Source organism: Trachinotus anak, unplaced genomic scaffold (genome assembly GCF_046630095.1).
Source record: "Trachinotus anak isolate AG129_WGS33_773 ecotype Australia unplaced genomic scaffold, CSIRO_AGI_Tana_v1 ptg000021l, whole genome shotgun sequence".
Lineage (NCBI taxonomy): Eukaryota > Metazoa > Chordata > Actinopteri > Carangiformes > Carangidae > Trachinotus > Trachinotus anak.
Window position 1 is genome coordinate 18,719,575 of NW_027273872.1, and position 20,652 is coordinate 18,740,226.

At 41.1% G+C, this 20,652-nt stretch overlaps 1 protein-coding gene across 4 annotated transcripts in view; it reads left to right on the forward strand.

The window, feature by feature from the left end:
• The first annotated feature begins 1,784 nt into the window (after positions 1–1,784).
• The window catches only part of unc5a (unc-5 netrin receptor A), a 127,697-nt gene continuing 108,829 nt past the window's right edge, over positions 1,785–20,652 (forward strand). Inside the window, exon 1 of one of the 4 annotated variants that reach the window (XM_071457963.1) lies at positions 1,785–2,743. In XM_071457963.1, coding sequence (XP_071314064.1) covers positions 2,653–2,743 — 91 coding nt within the window. In that variant the 5' untranslated portion in view covers positions 1,785–2,652. The remainder of the gene's footprint in view (positions 2,744–20,652) is intronic. The other 3 variants (XM_071457964.1, XM_071457965.1, XM_071457966.1) reach the window with 3 other exon arrangements.

Here is a 20,652-nt window from a genome sequence, read left to right on the forward strand (position 1 = left end):
CTGCTGCCCAGGAAAAGCATATTTCATATATGTGGTCTTCCACTCTGGCTCTCCCGGCTGTCCCCCACACGCACCCACACACGCTTCCCTGGCTGGCTGCGACGCACACCGACACTGTACTGGTCCACCTAGAGGGTCTAGCAGCCGAGTAGAAAGTAGAGGGAGCTAGAGGCAGGGGCAGTGGGCTCTGCCACTCCTGCATTGGACCTGGAAGTTGCAACACCCCTCATGCTGCCAGATGATCCAGGGGGAGTTTTTCCAAGCTGGAGGAGGCTACAATCTGTTATCTGTCGTTGGCCTGGCCGAGTGTCACTCAAAAAACAGTCAGCCAATTGGGAGAAAGGCTCTGAGCCTCTCTTCTAATTGGCTGACTGACACAAAATGACCTGGCCTGAGAGAGGAGATGTAAAACTACACTGAGATGGTTTTTGGTTCTTAAAACCACAAACATATCTTCTCGTGGATACAGAAAAAGTGTAAAATATGGACCTTTAATACTCATTGGTCATCCAGTCCAGTCTCTTTGGATCATAGCTGCTCTGAATAATTCAAGATGACACAGGAGAACTGGTGGTTCTATCTTGGTTTTGTGATTGATTGCAGGAGAACAAGCTGCTTCAAGTCTGAGGATATTGTAGCCTAACTCAAGCCAATGACAGAGAGAAAATTAATTACAGCACCACAAATCGATGAACAACTGGATGTGTCAACTCCCCAAAGAGCTGTGATTGTTTATTGTAGTCTCATTGAGGGAGCACAGAGGCCAGGATGCTGGACCCAGAAGAAGCAGTGGAGGGAAAGGTTGTGCCCTGATTTGACTCAGCAAACACACATTACAGCAAGAAAACACTCAAATCATTTCTTTTAAAATGGCTGAAGCTAAATGTTCACCCTGTAAGAGGATATTATGCATTTTCATATATATATATATATATATATATATATATATATATATATATATATATATATATATACGCACCCACTCTCTCAGATCCTCATTTGAAATGCGTGTAGCTTGGGTGCTTTTTTTCAGAAAAAAAGACACATACTGTGACTGGAAGAGACAAACTCCAGCTTGCTCTGCCTGATAGGACACACAGCAGATTAACAGAACGAGAGAGATCATTACGAGCAACCTCACAAGTGACCACGGCTGAGTCATTCTCTTCCGTTTAGCTGCTGTGTGTGTCTGCCTTCCTTATAGTCCTTCACATTCACGGTGCCCGTCAGGATTTGATCGTGAACTGTGCGGCTGTGGAGTTGTGCATTTCTGCATGTATGCGGGCGTGTGCATGTGTCTGCGCTTTGTACTGTCATTCTGACTGTGACTTTGACCTTTAGCAAGGGATGCTGGATGGAGAGAAGGCTTAATGAGTTTGTATAATAGCTGAGCTCTATCTGAGGAACCATCCATCTACATGAGCCCCATAATTAGCTGGTAAGACAGTGGTCCCGTTCTGTGCTTCCACTTATTATTCTGCTGACTAGTATGTGGGTGTGGAGGAATGGATAAACAGAGACACAAAACCCCCCCTCTGAAGTGTATTAATAATCCTCTGTCGATTCTGCTAGTTGTAAAAGGCATGGCTGAACAGGCTGATAATCACTCCACTGACACCCCCAGAAAGTGAGGCAAAGCTATCTGGAACATAAGTCACATCCTGGTCTGAGTTTGCTGACAGGTGTACACCCTCATGGGAGCGCTGATCCTCATGCTTCTTCATCTGCGATTGTCCGTCACTGATGCACTGCAGATGACACACAAAAACCACAAGACAAAGCAAAGGCACATTTAACTGAGACTCAGTGACAGGCAGATGTGATCTGCGTGGATTTGCATGCAAAGCACCGATCTGATTCCCATCATACAGGACTGGATGTCATATCCATCATTTTCATGAAAGGCAGAAGATATGAAAAGCACACTGGCAAGGATACGGATGAAATAATTTCCATTCTGTCGTGCATCGCCAATACGCGGTAAATTATGCTTATTCGAGATATGTAAATGTTTCCCTAAGTAAAAGGATATAACAGTAGGGTGCGCTCAGGACGCTCCATTCCCAGCGAGCAGGCAGAGTCCGCTCCTGGTTTTGCTGCTCCGCTCTTCGCAGAGGTACCTTCCCTGACTCTCAACACTCCGGCGATGCTGTGCAAGCAGATGTTCCCCCTCTGATGCCAATTCCTGCAATTTTTCGCATTTGGAGAAGGTATTCTTTCCCGCGAAGGCTGCAAAGTGACAGGAAACTGTCCCACTCCTCGGCTCAGCGAGAGAGGGAGAGTTGTGAGCGGACGGCGGCTTTGGAAAAATACAGTAAAGCCGTGGACAGTGAAAAACCCGCGGCGGCGAGCGAGGCGGCACTTTATTTACCACACCTGTGATGCGTTGTTGTGAGCAACGAAGACGCAAGACCGGGATACAGATGGCCACGGCACGGCAGGAGGATATGTGCTGAGGAAAAGACTTGGGCGTTGTGAAAAAAAAAAAAAAAATAAGGCGTTTACTGCTACTGAAGACACTCTCCGGACCTGAAAAAGACCAGTGTGCCAGTGTTTCTTCTCTGCTCCTTGCCTTTTTCTTTCTTTCCTTTTTTTTTTCTTTAAAAAAAAAACAACTTAGGCGATAAAAAAGAAAGAAAAGAAAACACGAAGATGCCCTTACTTCTGGGCCCCTTTGTCCGCTGTAGGTTCAGCGCTACGCTCCATGTGCTCTGGCTCGTCTTCGCTGGCTTCACCTGCACTGGTGAGTTACACTATATCAATTTTATCCTTTCGGTTAATTGTGTTATTTTTTTTTTTTTTTTTTTTGTGTTCGCAAAAAAAACCACACTGTAGACAAAATATATAGCAAGTGACAAGTTGTTTGCCCATGTTTTTTATTTTTTCTCCCCCCCCCCCCCTGAAATGCAGCCGCCGGTGACAGAGCACGTTGTTGGCGGTGGTTATTGTTCCATAATTTGCACTAACACTCATCAATTAGCCTGCACCTTCAAGGTTACACAGGAGAGTCTGTGGCTTCTAACATGTCCACCAAGGTTAAAACTTGAGCAGCCCGTCCTCTTGTGCAGGTTTCTCATGTTGCCACATTTATCTATTTGAAGCAGCGCCACGAAGTCTGTAGCATGTATTTTTTTTTTAAATCCGTACTACTGTCGTGACTGTGAGGAAGTTACACCTGCTTGAGAGGAGTGAGAGCCGACCTGCACTGCGAGAGGTGTTTTAACAGACGGGCCCGTGGATAATAAAAAGGCAATGCTCAGTAAACATTAAGCTCGTTTTTATGCTGTCACATAAACAACCTTCACTTTCTTTCTTTCTTTCTTTCTTTCTTTTTTTTGCGAGACCAATTCCAATTGTGGCAGAGTATCTCCTTGCTAGGCTTTGAGCTGGGGAGCTACGAGCAGGACCGGGCAAACCGTGATTTCCTTGCCTGTATCCATCCATCTAACCGGGGGGTCTGTTGGCTGCAAACAGCGCCGTGCAGCTCCACGTTTCTCCCCGGCCAGGTCTCATTCCTGCTGCATTTGCAGTATGGTGACAGGTTTACGGAGTTGGTAGACGACCTACTCGCACTGATGAGTTACATTTTATGATGTAGCCTCTTGGCCAGACGCTCCAGATTGCATGCAAATGTGCTTTGATGTACAAAACAATCACAAACAGTGGGGCGAGCCGAACTACTCGGACTAGAGATAAGTTTCCCTCAGTAGGAGCAAATAAGCCATTTGTGAAATAGTCTGTAATGCGGTTTCAGATTTCCTTTTTGCTCACCCAGGGGTTTTTTAATATAATATATATATATATATATATATATATCCTCATATTATTAATAATAATACCAATGCAAATTATATTTTAATTATTATGCCAGAGATGCTGGTCAGTGACTCATAATATCACAGGCCGTATGGTGCACAGTCAAACAGGTCATCTAACATTCAAATCTGTGATTTGATCAATGCAATCAATGATGCCCATGATGCACCTTTTCACAGTTGAGCATTTAGACTGTTTTCCAAAACACTTTATTTACTCATTCTTCCTGATGCGAAATATCATCCTCACAATGCCACACAGCTGGAAGCTGCTGGTGAGTATCCAGTACGGGAGAATTTCACACATCATTTGCCTTGCGCTTGTTTCCAAACTGTTAACCTTGCTTTGGACAGAAGGCAAACATGTTAAAGTTGGTGTAATTGTGTCTCTTGCTTCAGGACACTGAGATGATGAATTAAGAGGGCTTTTCTCTTGCATTAATTAGTGTATAATTATGAATATATTAGGATTAAATAAACAGTCGTGCTCCAGGGACCTCATATATCAAGCTAAGTAAGTAGCAGTGCGGTGGTATTTACAAGTCATTTTATGATGCATGTTGAAACTGATGTATTTTGATAAGGTTGCTGGGTTATATGGGTGGCGTGGTATTTCAGTGGTTAGGTGATGCTGCCCCACCGCAAGAAGTTTCTCGGTGGTTCATTTTTGTGTGGACATTGCTTGTTCTTCCCTTGTGCGTTTGATTTCCTCTTAATGCTCTGGTTTCCTCCCACAGTCCAAACACCCGCAGCTGTAGGTCGATTTTTAAGGCACTAAATTCCCTTAGGTGTAATACTGTTTGTGTGTTTCTTTCTTTGCCCTTTGATAGACTGGTGAATGTGGCCAAGGTGTTTCCCTGCCGTTCACTCAATGCATGCTGGGATATGCTCCCAGCCCTCCTGTGACCCTGAATAGTAATGAGCCAGTTCAGATAATAGATGAATACAGGGTTGTAGGTAACATGTTTTGTTCTTTCCAGTCTCCTCTATCGAATTTCTGGGCAGACCCTTTCTCCTTGTCTCAGTCTGTCACATTCTATCATGTATTAGGTCAGTATAAGCATCCTTATAAGCTCCCATCACAGCTTACAGGCTACTTTTATAGGACAGAGTGAGTTCCAGAAATGGATCGGAAAGTAATTTGGTAGCCAATTCTTTCTACATCAGGGCTGGGACAGTCTCAGCTGAGATCAGTCAAGTTCTCCTGTGTAGAGAGGCAAGGTGCTGACTCTGCATTCATCGGTATCAAAAGCCGACTTGTCTTTTTTGCAGGAAAACATAACTCAGTCAGTAATAAAGGTAGGCCTGTCAATCTAGATTTGAGCTAGCTGAGCATTTCCCCTTTCTTGTGCTGTGAGTGATCTGACGGACCGGACAGGACAAAGGGGGTAGGTGTGCTTTCAGCCTCAGGGACTAAGAACTGTACTGCACTGTGTGCACACACAGGCAAAGCAGAACACAAATTTGCATTGATGCATTTCTGCTGCATGTGTTAGGTGTATTTCTGCAGATTATTCCAGCTCCTGTTGCTTCTCTTGTCTCCCATGTATTTAAACTTGCCTGTTAGTCTGTTGAATGTTGTTAGTCCTTTGTTACTTCATCAGGAAAGATAATCAAAAACGCAGCTATCAGTGCTGAGAGAATAAAAATCCCTGCGTTTTCTTTGTTTTTCCCTGTGCCCAGTGAGAGTGTTGCCAAGCAATTGTTGTCTGGTTCAGTGAGGGAGCATGGGATTTGGTACCAGGCACCTTCCTACTTGTGTGAACAGTCACCTCAGAGCAATTTCCACGGGGTGTAAACCTTGTGATGATGCAAGGAGATGGCCATTAAATGACAACAAGCAGAAATGTGTTGCATAATACAGTAATTTGTGACATCTCATTTCTGAGTACAGTAATATAAGGGATTCTTTTGCCAGATGTCTCTCATCATTCTAATGTGAATCATCCCCGAGTTGACTTTCTTGCACCCAGTTTTGTCTCTGCTCATTGACTCACTAAAGAATGCGATAAGGAGAGCGAAAGCCGAAATTAACATAATTTATTGGGGGAAATTGCCTTCTGGTCAAAGGAATTTAAAACCGCTTCGTTTCTGTCCCATAGCTAATGCATGGCAAATGATCGCCATGTATTTGCAGGGATATGGTCTTTTACAGGCAAGTGATAATTTACTACCAGAAAGAGTTTTTGTTCCCTCTAGTCATGGGAGATGAATTCAAATGACACAGACAACGGGAAGAATGTTGTGCACCGGGGGAGGGAAATTTTATATAAAATTATTTATTTTCTCAACTGCTGATACTCACCCAGTAAATTAGCATGATGTACAAGTGCAGTGTATATAGTTCAAGGAGGCTGCTCACAGAATTTGAATTGGACAATATTACAATGAAAAATTGAGTTGGAATTGCTTATTTGCTGGACAGAGCTGATCAAATAAATAAAATTCTTTATGTATCCTTTGAGATACTATGACCTGGACAAATGAGAATATTCACAGGCTTAAAATTCTTTATGCTTTCTATCGTGTTAATTTGTTTGCAAGAAAGAATGCAGATTAATTAAATGAATATTCTTCCTGTCTGAGTTTTGCCAAATGTAGTTTCTTCAGGTAGAGTTGCTGTGATTAATGGAGGCAGAGATAATAGTTCAGCATAAATGAATAAAAGGTAAACAGTGCATGTCAACACAGGTCAGCTTTAAGCATTGGAGGAGCACGCTCCATTTGGTGACAAATGCTCGGTCGCCTTATCTTTCAGAAGGCTATGTCCCTAAGCTTATCATTTACAAATGGCAATCTTAAGGAGTAAAGGAAGGACACAGCCGTGGCCGAGGACACATGGAGGATGAACCTCACAGAGGGGAGGAGTTAGGTGTTATTTTCTGCAGTCTGCGCAGAGGCCCTGCAAAGGCACTACATCTCTGTCAAACTCTGCCCTTTTGTTTCAATTACCCCATTTCTATGATTCAGTTCTATGTGAGAGTGCTTAGGGGTTGAAGTTGGGCTGTTTCCCCCCCTGAAATGCAGTGCACCATAGTCACTGTCAGTGCCTTCCTTCTTAGGTAGCATAAAATTGACCTTTCACCTCTGATGTGGGATGAGATTACCCTGTGTCTCAATGGGAACCTGGACTATAATTCATAAGAGGGCACAGGATTGGACATTGTATCAGCAGTTGGGAGATCACCCTCGATCTCTGCTGTTGTGTGTCTGCTGCTGCTAACCATCCCATGCCAGCGACCAGCCTCATGTCCAAGGGCCACCAGTGAAAAGTCGGGATGATCTTGTTGCTGAGTCTTTCCCTGGAGGGTCTAATCAAATGTTCTTTTCCTTGGATCATCTCTTTCTCTTACATGCCCATGGTGAGGAAGAATGTGAAATGTTGACCTTGAACCTTGGATGCTACTGTGCTCTGTTGGAAAAACAGTCACTTTAGCACACAACAATGGGACAGTTGAAGGTTTAGGGCAGTGTCTGGAAGTAAATCACAATGGACGATCCTAATGCTGCCAAAAGACACTTGCTGTAGTTTCCTTCACCCACATAACTAGTGTTACAGGCAGTATTTATGTGAAAATACTTTCTTGTGTTTGTTTATAGTGTCCATGTTGTGCTGTCTGGCTGCTGAGTTTGTACACTGAGAATAGTGGCATGTTAGGAGATGTTTCCAGGTCTTTCCTGTTCTCCAAATGATCAATACTCTTCTCCAAATGGATAATTGGCCATCAGTCAATGTCAGAGGAAGTGCTTAGAAACCCAGAGGTGTCTTGCTGTAGCTCATAATAAGAGACTGTCCATTCCTCTGGGCCCTCTCCTGGCCTTTACTTCAGGCCAGGTGGTGGCTGGGGAAAGCGGGTCTGAATGCAATATGGAGAGCCATAGATTAATAGTTCCTTAGTGAAGCCACCAGGGAGCAATGTGAAAGCCACTTCCACTTCATCATACAGTGGACTGGATGGAAAGTCTGTAAAGCACATGGCGGGAAAGGAACTTTGAAACGGTGTGAAGGTCATTTGATTTGAGCTGGTATTTGGCAGTTCACTTTACTTTCACTGTTAAATCCTCATTTTCTGTTCATCAAAATCTTGTGTGTTTTTGTTGGAGGTATGTTAAATGTTTACATCTGTATGTCAAGAGTGGGAAGCATCTGTATGTCAATATTTTGATGTAATGTCAAGGAGAAGTGAGCTCATTTGAATGAAGGCTGTTTTTCAGTTATAGTTCAGTTATAATGACACTTTTATCTGCTTCTTCATCCGTGAAGAGAGAACATACCTCCAACCGAATGTATGGCTCATTGTTATGCTTACCCCTGTTTTAGCATGGCATGTAAAAGACATAATTAGAAATCACCTAAGGCTACTCAGACAGCCCTGCTGGCGCTTGATTGGCAAGGGTATCGGAGGGAGGTCTGGCTCAGTCTGAGCCAGAATTTGTCATCTTGAAGTGATTTTGTTGACAAGACAGGAGGCACAGTGACCTTTCCTAATTATGTGTGTGTGTCCAGGCACTGACGCCTTAGGCAAGCAATTCAACTGAGTCAACAGAGCGCTGACTCTGGGAGCACATTCAAGCGCAGACAGCACGTTGTGTGATGTAAGGTTAGACTATGCTGGGTTTAACAGCAAGCTTGTTAATAATTCAGTATTGATACAACATTACTGATGTCATTTGTGTCACCTCTTTGCTCTCTCGCTTTCTTATAGATATGTGAAGGAACAAACAGACAGATATTTTTGCTTTCTCCATTTTCCACTTGTACCTGAAATCATCTCCAGAAATCAGTCTGATCTTGCGCTGTGCACGTTGATTCCCACAAAACATAAACCATTTATCATCCACACTAAATGTGTGGCAGCGAGAGAGCAGCCTCTCTGATCTATGTAGGTCCCACTGTTATTGTTTTTCCCAGACAAACCACTTCCCGATGTGAAATGAGGTCTGAACATAACAGATTCAAAGCTTAAAGCTAAGCAGCAGATTTTCTTCAGGAACGGTAGGCTCACAGAAACACATTCAAGTCCTTACTCCAATAGAATTAATCATGACAACACAGTTACCATTGAGGCTAGTCACTCCCTTTTACAGCACCCCTTGCACTTGATTACGGCTTCTATGGATTTAAATGTCCACTGACAATGCATTCATGTCGAATCAAAGTGCGTTTTCATACCTGCAGTCTCTTGTCACCAATGCTTGAATTTCAAAAGGTGAGTACAGAACAGCTCTGCTCTGGCATTGTTTTAGTTAATTAGCCACTGATTTACAATCCTGTGTTTCAGGCAGAATTGATATTGAAGGTTTAGTGATGTGAGAGAAATAGACTCTTATGATGTGAAGTAACAAGTTACAGCTGAAATGAGATTTCAAGTATAAAATGTTGTAGGGCCTGGGGCATCTTGGTCTGTGTTATAGAACATTCAGTCTGGTTTACAGCCAGAGCCGTAAACTGTTAATCATAATTGTTCTGTTCAGTGAGTACAAGTGCAGGTACACATCAGTGATTCCAATAGTAATCACTGAATCTTCAATAAGGTGTAATCATTTAGATGCCATACTGTCACCGTGAATCTGAGTACACATTTTATTGTATTTTTACCAAGACCTTTGTCATCGAAACATAGCAGAAAAGTAAGAGGCTGGTGAAGAAGGGTCCAAACTGTTGAACTACTGTGAGCACTATTTCCTGTATCATTATATACCCATATTGGAACTGCTCAGTTAAAAGTCAGTGGGAAACTAGATCTAATATGTACTTTTGTCTTGGAGAGAACAACTCACCATAATGCTTTTTAAAAACTGACAGTGGTGAATGTTTGATCAAGCCTTGTTGGAGAAACTTGAGAGAAACCAACTGTTGCAACTGCTCTGTGAAGTGTTAGTATGTGCAGTTTTCCAGTGACTACCTGTGGTTATGTGATGCAACATTTTCTGACAAATCAACCCTGGATTCATTAATCAACACCATTGTAAGATCTAACTAGGAGATGATGAAAGAACTTTCTGAAAAATAGACAAATGATTAAATACAATCACAAGTATTAAGCAAAACCGGACAGGTCTGGAAACAAAATAAGGTGTCTTGCACAACTGACACACCTGCTGCCAGTGTGCATGGAGAAAAGAAAAGGCCCAAAGAGGTCAAATCTCCAGCAACGCTTGTAGTAAACAGAAGAACTTTATTTGACTGACACTTTTCGGTTTGTGTTTTTCATCAGGGTCATCATAAAACATATATAAGATATATAAAACATATGTTTGATTATTTGGCCGATGTGTTTTTGATCATATATTTTCATATATGTTTTATGATGACCCTGATGAAGGCCACAAGCTGAAAAACATCAGTCAAATGAAGTCCTTCTCGACAGGACAGGTCTGTCCATTCCCACTCATCTCTCTTTATATTTGTCACAGTATATTTGTTTATGTATAGTGTCTATCGCTGTATATGCTCATAGTGTCTTTCATTAACTTTGTTTTCCCCTGTGACTTAAAATGTAAACGTAAAGAGATATTTTTTTTTTTTTTTTTTGATGAGAACCTTAACCCAAGGTCCGCTCACTATCTGTTTCCATAAGTTTAAACTGCATATTAAGGTCTTCATCAGCAGATGGAGTTTGCTCAGTTGTCATGGAAATGGCTCAGTTGTGTTAAGGCGATCTAAATATATCATTTCTGTCACATTATAAGATCTGGTCTTATTTGGGCATGTGTGTTAACTCTTAACTCCGTTCAGTGGTTGTTTTTGGCACTGGATATGAATGTTTGTGTGTAAATTCCAACATGTAACTGTCAGCATGCAGGCAGATCTTTTGGTGATAGCTCAAACAAAGCGTTGCTCATTAGGAAAGACATTCACACATGTTCAGGCAAAAAGTGTCTACACACTGGATCTCATTTCTTTTTAATTAAAAAGCTTCGGGCTTGTACACACTATGTTGATGTACCTTTCATTAGTGCACAACAGGTCGTGGGTTTAGTCCGCTGGGTGCAGTCAATTGACAGATATAAACTGACATCAGCATGAATTCTGGTGTGGGTGGATAGTAGATATATTGCAGTTCTTGTTAGTGTTCAAGCCTCCTCTGTCAGAAAGACAGTGTGATGTCAACGTACTGTAGCACTTCCACTCAGGGCTAACAGATGCTATACTTTAGCTTAATTGGACACTGTTTAATGTGCAATTGCTGGTATGCTGTTTTATAGACTTGAAAGTGCTTTTACACGTTATTGATTACAATTTTTCCATTGCTTCTTTTGGGAGTTGGCACTGTTGAACTCCTTTAGTAAAAACAACAAAGCTCAGTTCAGTTTGCTCATTTAATTAATTTGCCTAACATGCAGTTGGGGCGGGCAGACATCTGGTGACCAATAAACAAGAATCCAAGGAGTTATTTGTTTGTTGGGGCTGGCATTTAATGAATGTGAGTTGGTGTCCAATTTCAAGCAGTGATTGAATGTACGTTGGCCTCTGACCGAGTTAAGTTCATACAATATTGTTAACAGCTCCTCTAATGACTTCATCCATCCTTTATTTCTGAGTCGCTGTAGCAAATTTTTGCTCCCACTTCAGAACATCCCATCATTCAAAAGCTGAAGACACTATAGAGGATTATTCATCTCACTTATTCCAGATTTGACAATCTAATTGGAGCTGAAAAGTCAATAGGGATATAGTAGGCATGAAGCACACTAAAAGATCATTTGTTAGGTCCAGAGGCGCGTGCATTTGGTTTTAAACACCCTGATAAACTCCTTGCTATAATTGCAGACATTTTGATGTTTGCAGACATTTGCACATGCCCTGAACATGTCCTGTGGGGTGTGGGGATCACAGAGTCATCCCAAGAGTGGTCACAAATGTCGCCAAATGTCTGTCTTCACTTGATCTGACGGTGGTGTTTTTAATCATGAACACTGAGCAGCATTGTAAGTCGCTCTGGATAAGAGTGCCTGCCAAATGTTGTAAATGTAATTGTAATGACAATAGCCAACCTGCAGCTGTTTTGATCGGTGTCAAGATGGTGTTCTATGAAATCTGTGCTCTTGATGTTATTGACATGTCAATACTCAGCAAGATCCAGTGGTTTTCCATTTTGTCACATATACAGTGGCTACGTGACTCTGTCCATGTTGTAAAAAATCTAGTATGTGGCCATTTTTGGACTTACTCAGAGTTTAGGTTTCAGGTCTTTATCAGAGATTCAATTTCATTGTTGTGCTACTGTGTCCCCAGCTGTTCTATAATCACAGGAAAATATCAACATGATTCTGTATTGTAAGAGGCTCAGAAACCACAAGCCAGTCATATGCAAATCCTTCATCTTTACTTGAGTATTTCCATCAGACAAACTCACCCTCACACATGTCAGGCCTCAATAAGCACCACATTATCAGCCCTTAGAATTAAAGTAACTATGTCTTCTCCTCTGTTTACTCAATTTATTGTCTGACCTATTATCTAATATGTATATATATATATATATATATATATATATATATATTAGGAAAGACCATTGTACAGACCATTGGAGTAAAGTAAAATATATATATATATATATATATATATATACACACACACACACACACACACACACACACACAGAATGTCATATTATGCTTCTAATATCTCAACTGGACTCATCTCACAAGGATTTTGGTGTTGCATGTTCCTCTGGTGCAGCCCTCATGGCACCAGGGGGCTCCACTGGCCTAGACTGATGTGGTGCAGTACAGGGAGGGAGGGAGGACCGGGCCCCCTTAATCTCTACCAGACATGACAACTTCATAAAGGCACATTAATCCACAATGAGCAGGCTCTCTCTGGAGGGACTGGGGGCTTTTTTCTTTTCTTTTTTTTTTGAGTGGGAGGCAATGACTTGCATTGGGCCACACCTACCTGAGGGTCTGAGGAAGGTGATCCAAAGAGGGGCCTTCCTCTCTTTGCGATTGTCTAAGGAGGAAATTAATAAATCTCAATAAAATTCCCAGGCTAAAAGAGGGAACAGAAAAAGACAAGTAAAAGGAAAATCATTTTCCCTCTTTGTTTTAGGCCAACTGGGCTGTAACTGTTACAACTGTTTTTAATTTAGCACCAGCCTCACCTCTTTACCTCCTTTTTATTTTTGCACATATGAACACATTTACATACAGACGCACATAAACAGAACACCTACTCTTACCTCTAATTACCAGACTTTACTGTATATCAGCCTGATTGTTATACACGCTGCTCCCTCCTCTTACTGCTTACATTAACAATCAAAACCTAAATCAAATCCATATTTGTTGTGCTCATCATTTACCTTCAAAGCATGAGCAATGCTCCTCCGTACACTTGTGCACAGTTTTTGAAGGTATTTGGCAGATAAATTGATCCAAGCATCATGGCGAACATGCCACAGTTCTTCTGTGGATTTAGGCTGTCTTAGTGTCTTCTGTCTCTTCATGTAATCCCAGACTGACTCCATAATGTTGAGTTCATGGCTCTGTGGGGGCCATGCCATCTGTTGCAGCACTTTCTGTTGTCTCTGAAGATAGTTCTGTTATAACTCTCGCTATATGCTGCTGTGTGCTGTATGTATGCTCGGGCTGCTGAATGAGTTTGTGACCGATCAGATGCCCCCCTGATGGTCTGGCATGATGGATAAGAATCACATTATACATCTAGAGAGCCTAAAACGTTTATACAAGACTCTACGTAAAACCCAAATCTGTATATCTTTTTATATTTCTCTGATACAGTAAGTGTACCTTGTGTCTTGTCATGCATGTACTTGTCCAAAGCCACCTCATGCTGTCACCTCACAATAGAAGTTACTGTATTAGACTCTGTCTGTGACTCAGTGTTTCTAAGTTTTCATCTGAAATGCTCTTACTAATCAGAATCAGAATCACCTCTGTAATGTGTGACAGAAGTGCCAAAGTGAGAGCTGTGAGATTGGACAGTCCATATTTAGCTATTTAAAATGATTTTTCTGGTTTTAAAATTACCTGACTGAAAACTTAGACAGATTGGTTTCAGGCTGAGTAATTACAAAGCCAAATGCAATTTGGCTTATTTCCTAATTTCCTGGTCTGCAACATACACTGTATATGACTTTGTTCTGCCATTTTCACCAAAGTAATGATTAAATAATAATTTCTCTGTTTGAGTCAGATTGTTGTTGAAAATATCATTGTTAAACTTTTCCTTAGATATTTTTTTTATCTGTTTTTCTGCAGAAATATTACACTGAAATCCTAAGCTTTTACACGCAGGACCAGAGTAATCATTTTAAGAAGATCATTTGTTACACAAAAAAGTCTTTTATCTTTGTGCACTCTGCTACAGAAGTCTTCAAGTCCTTGTCCAGATTTGTAAGAAAGGATTTGTCCCACTCGTGTTCAAAGGATCAAGATGAAATTGTGAAACAAACCAGTCCCATGTATAAAAAAGGACTTCTTCACTTGGATAACATTCCTAAGAACTCAAAAAGGCGCTTTTCTCTCATCTCTGCAGGCTTCAGCTTTCCTTTTATCAAACCTGTCTTACGTTTCAGATTCCATTATATTAATCAACAACATGCCTTAGCTCTCCTCACTCATGGAGGAAGCTGAGAAGCTGACAGATCATTTAGAAATATGACCTTTGTCTTCCATGTCAGCTTTATCACTGTAAAACTTCAACTCGTCAGTAAAACACATTTTCTGTATTAAGATAAGTAGCACACTTTGGTTTATATTCATGTGTCGACTTTTTTTCCCCCCAACATAAACTCAGGCATTATTCGTGCCCATCGTCTGTAACAGGCTGCCATTTTGTGTTAAGCCAGCACTGACGCATAGAGCCTCCACAGCTTGGTGGATATTGCCAGCGCCTAAAGCAAACAGTAGAGCTCGAGGTCCCACAAGTACGAAGCAGCAAAGTAAACCCATTAACTGCCTATAGAGTGGTCTGTGGTATTGTCTCCACATGATGCTATCCACAAATGAACCACAAGCTGATTTTCCTGTTTGTGTGGTTTTGTTGAATAACCAAGAAGAGTCAAGACTCTTCACTGATTCTGTAACTAATGATAGAGGAAATAAAATTTGTTCACATCATTTAACATTTGTGATGGAAGTAGTTGGAAAAAGTTGGAGACTCTGCAGTTGTATTTAATTTAGAGTGTAAAAAATAAGTTGTATATTATACAGTGATGCTGGTAAATCACAGCATAAGCATTTCACTTGGAAGATATAATTTGACAAGTCTGCAGCATTTCATTTTGGGGCACTGAGGCATGATACTTTCCTACTCTGAATTCTTCTATCCCTTCTCAACATATGATGCCCAACTGTACAAATTATTTGAATCGCCAGAAGGTGTTTGATTTATGCTGAGTCTGAGTTATCAGCTCCAAACAGGCCATGTAGCTTCTCTCTTATCATCCTACCCAGCTGCTTGCAGAATTTCTGCATGTTTTTGAGCTCAGCCCTAAATGTGATGACAATAGTCATGAACAGAACACAAAGACAAAAACTGCCACTTGCAGCAAAATGAGAGCCTCCCCCTCTCGCCTAATTTTTGTGTCGGATTTTCCTGCAGTATGTTTGACAAGAAGGGCTGGCAGCTTTACGCAGTGGCACAACTCAGGCTGTCGTGGGTGCTGCCCACCCCGACCCCTGTCACACAATTAGCTCTCTGCTTTTCAGATAGCTAGAACAAAGGTGAACTCTGGGAGCTGAGGCTGTATTCAGTCAGAGTGGAGGGGTGTGTGTGACTCTAGGGCGCTTTCTTGACCAGAGGAGTCGTTGGCTGTCACTAAACATCACTGTCTCCCTCCCTACTAATGGCATCTCCAGATTGTGCTATGAGGAACAAAGGCTGGTTGTATGAGATACTGAGGAAAAAATAGAGCGACCCCATTAGAGCTGCAGGCTGTGGTTTGTGACAGTGGCTGCAGACCTATAGAAGTGTCATGACAGATATGAACCAACGAACAATTATCGGGTGATGTGCTTGAAGCTAAGCTGGCTGGTTCCTTCACCCAGAAAGAGAAAAACGTGTCAAATGAATAGCACAGCACACACATGCTTGTACACAAAGAAACACACACAAGTTTGCGTAGCTCTTCTTATGAGGACATTGCATTGACTCCATTCAATATGGACAACCTAACCCAAACCTTTACTTTAACCAGGGCCTCAGAAATGATCTTTTGCCTCATTGAGACCGGTCTTTGGTCCCTATGAGGACTACAGGTCTGGACACAAATACACACATACACATTCATGTGCATGTAATGGTAATTTTCCATTATGTAAAGGTGTTAAAACTATTACAACTAAGAAATGATATGGAGAAAAATCAAATGTTGGTGTGTTATTCTTCTGCTTTTTTTGTGTTTTTTTTTATTCATGAGGTTAAATCCAAAAGGTGAGCATGTTAACAAAACAAAACCATATGCAGAATAACAACAAAATGAAATGTTATGAAGAATAATTTGTAATTTTCCTGTGGCTATGGAAATGAATACATTCAATGGACTGAGTTGAATGTTTTCCTTCATAATCGCTTGCTTTTGAATTAATTTTTATTATATGCAAATTTGCATTATCCTGCCAGTTATCAATCTAAAATGGCTTTTTTTTTGTATCACTGCCAATAGTAAAATATGAGTTAAACAGCAGGGGTGTACTGGCTTGATCTTCATTCAATCTCTGTTGCTGTCACAGAGTACTGGGAGGCAAACTAAACACCATATTTTTCCGGTGTGGGCACTAAACACTTTAAGATGGTGATAAAGCATAGCAGCATTAAGTATATTTTTATACTACAGTTGCTAATTATGAATTCATAAACTAAAATGTATTGAAAACCAGCGTTTTGTTATTTCAGTGGTCCCCTGTCATTTTGCTAGCAATCCCAATATACAGAATTGTCAATGGCTGTTCCAAAACTAATTGGATTGAAAGACAAGCTCTCAGATACCAAAATTGTTTCATTACTGTTTACTCTCATTATTTTAAGCAGCACATATAGCCTCCAGACTAAGAGGAGAAAAGTGACTGACAGTAATGCTCCATTTTAGCTATCAGTCTCTGCAGGAAGTAGTTGGATTCAGCGTTCTACTCCCTTTGGTAAGCATCACTGTTTTTGTCCAAGGTTGACTCATAAAACAAAAATGTTCTCTAGTGAAGTTCCTCTTTGTGAAATGCCCTTTCTCAGTTCCTTTTTGTTTTGAATGAAAATGTTATTTTTCCACATTGTTAATTCGAGTCTTGGGGAATATTGTGTGCAAAGTCAGAATGTTGAACGTGCCGTGTTTCTGCAAAGCAATGCAGGAGTACAACGTCTGGCATCAGCATTGTCACACTAAATCTGTGTCTGCGTGACACGTGGAGTCAAAACATGAGCCTGGAAATGCAAGCCCTCCCAGTGTCAAGAAATCGTTCTCTTTCTGTGCTGTAGCTGCTGATGATTCTGACAGAACGAAAAGCATTAAAGAAAATTATTTTATAATTTAATGATATCTCTATTAAAAAAGCAGTCAAGATATTTAGAACCACATGATTTGACCTGTTTTTTTCAAAGGCAGAAGGGTTTTATCTCCACGCCCTCGCTAGCTCCCAGTTCACAGCATGTATGCAGGTCCATGTGTAAGTTTCCCTATGGAAGCTGCAGAGTCCCACAGGTTTAGCTGTAATACCCTGGTTAATTCCCCTGCATGGTGGGTTATTGCTGTCAAAGCTGCTATGTCAGTTTATCCTTAATTCAAGCCTATTCTTTTTGCACTGATGGCTTTATTGCTCTGTGTTACCATGAATGCCGCACTCATCAATACACACCAAGATACAAACAGATTACACATATGCTGCTAAATGTTTTTATCATTCTTTTTAAACACACACACACACATACAGACGTGACGAATTAAAGGAAACCTGAATAATTGAATGGAGAAACATAACGAATGCAGATGCTTCTACGCAGGTGCACTGCGTGGTACAATTAACCAATTAATATCCCATCATGCTCTGCGGCAGGTATAAAAATGCTGAGCGAACCCAAGTTGATTCTGGTTTATATCAAGATGGCGAGAGGAAAAGACCTAAGTGACTTTGAAGGAGGGTTGGGCCATGGTTGGCAGGAGCTTCACTCAGGACTGCTTAGCTGACTGGTGTTGTTAACAGGAACAGTGACTAAAGTGACATCTGCATTTAGGGGAAAGACTTCAGTAAAATAGGGTCAGAAATTGTGGTCTACATGTCTGATGAATGTTATGCTTGTGTATTAGTGAGATATATATAAGGAAAGAGAAGAGCAGCTCCTCTTCAGGCAACTGAGAATGTCAAGGCAGGACATGATCAGACTGCGTCAGCAAGAACAGTCTGGCAACGATTGAATAGAGAAGGATATTATAGTAGGGTCACAGTGCATAAACCCATCACTGAAAAGATGAATGCACATCTCAAAGCTCAGTGGTGCAAAAACCATAGGCACTGGTCTATGGAGATGTGGAAAAAAGTGATATGGTCAGATGAGTCATCCTTCACCATTTTCTTCATAAATGGGCGAGTGTGTGTGTGGCGTACACCAAGAGAACAGTACAGGCCTGAATACCTGACCCCAACAGTGAGGGGATCTGGTGGCTCTGTGATGCTATGGGGGGATGATTTGCTGGCATGGTTTAGATCCTCTTGTCCCTTTTTAGAGGGAAGAGTCACTGCAAATCAACAACAAAGTTGTTCCGAGCAATCACCTTTATCCAATGATGAAACATCCCTGTCCTGATGGGAGTGGTTACTTCCAGGATGACAGTGCCCCCCCTCCATAGAGCACGAGTGGTCACTGACTGGTTTGATTAGTATGAAAATGATTCATTCAGTCTTTCAGAAAATATTCAAATGCCTCCAAAGAGACAAAAGATTTTAATGTTCCCTTGTATTTGTCACAGTTGTGTTCATGATATGTTTATAGAAACAGGATTGTTCACACTGTCCCCACCCACACGCGCACATATTTTGTTATTCACTATGAACAGTTGGTAGCGCAGCGGTAGAAACTGAGGTTTCTGAGTTAAAAATTTTCACCCCAGTTGGCAGAGTTCTTCATAGAGTTTGAGGGTTTAAATAGCAACTGATGCTCAGTTAACCATCTCACTTTTAATTTCCATAATGTGCAAACTGAAATTCCTCCTTAACCAAAGTACTTCACACTGAAGAAATTTAAAATGGGGCTGAATATTTCTTTAAAAACTTTTGACACTAATTGGTTAAAAGTCACGATACATAGTCAGTTTATACAGTAGACTAAGTATCTACTTATGAATGGTACAGCAATGTAATGTGGTCTTTGTCTAGACATGAAAGATCTTTAGTAGTGATAATTGGAACAAAAACAATGAAAGTGGCATTCATAGCAGTCTAGTGGTTATTTACCTGAACCTCACAACTGCCTCTCCATATCAACACCACCCGATGATTACCGAAAGGAGCAGGCATCACTGATATGACTTCATTAAATAAACCCTTGACCCCGGAGATGCAGGGATGATCTATTTCCTCAGAGTCTCTTTACTTCACCAGAGAATGAAGATCCACGCAGAGATTGTGGCTGTACTATCTTCGTATCTTTAATTTAGAAATTCTGGAGGACTGCACACGGGTAAGATGGTTATCCGCACTCAGTGTCTGTCTTGTCACTTCATGCATGTTGGCTCTGAAAAAGCCTCCTCAGGGACCACATAACTGGATGCGTTGCAGTACTTTAAAATAGTTTTCTTTGTCTGTCCATTCCCTAATGACCGCTGATAAGGGTGATGATGTCAGAGATCATTTCTAAAAATTTCCATCATGATGCTTTTGAGGCCTCTGAGACCAGACATCGGAGGACTAACTAACCAAGAGAACAGCTTCAAGGATGGGGCAAAAAATAGTGCACTGACATGAGCAGTGCTGTTTTGAAATGAGCTTTTTTTTCCCAGAGAGCTGCATGTTTGCATTGAAGCAAAGGGGTGAACACCCAGGGGCAGCCAGGAGTAGCTCCTCTTGATCAAGAATGCTTCTGCAGGGGTGTTGGTAGATTAAAGTAGAGATGGTCTCTAACCATGAGGCCCCCTCTGCCTCCAGAATCATGTAGGTTGGATTAAGGGGGGGTTGACTGTGAACATTAACTTAAGCAGACTGAACTGCCGGAGGTTTACTGAAAAAAAGGACATTTCATAACCTTTTTGCCATCTGCTGGAAATCCCCTTTTGATGGAATGTCACACGCTGTACTCATTATCTTATCAGGCCTTGAAAATCACAGCATTTATTTTCTTAATGGGAGTCAGTTATATGCTACATTATAAACTTGATAATACTAATACAAATAATGATTTTTAAAAAAAAAAAATTTTATGTAGCACTTTTCAAAACAACCTTTACCAAATGCTTTACAAGGAAGGACAAATAAAAGAAAGCAGGAAAACAAAAGAAAAAAAGACAGAAATAAAATGACACATAAAACAATTAAAGGCAATGGTAAAACAATTTACTCATTGAATATGATAATTAATTAGCCATTTTGCAATGCTGATTACTGTCTTTATGTCTTAATAATTAATGTTTTGGTGTTTTCAGGTCTACAAAAGGCTCTGTCTATAGCACAAGGTCTGCCTGTCATGATGGAGCATTGATGATGATGTCTCAAGGGCTTTCATCTTTGCTCTTTACATTTGCCTTCCAAGCAATTGAAAGGCAGAGAAAACAGTGCAATTTGTCTAAAAGGAAGCGACTCCGATCGATAGGATTTTCATTACAGTTATGTTTTCATACTGCAGCAGAGGCAGGGTGCGGAGCTCAGATGAATGATACATTAATGTTTC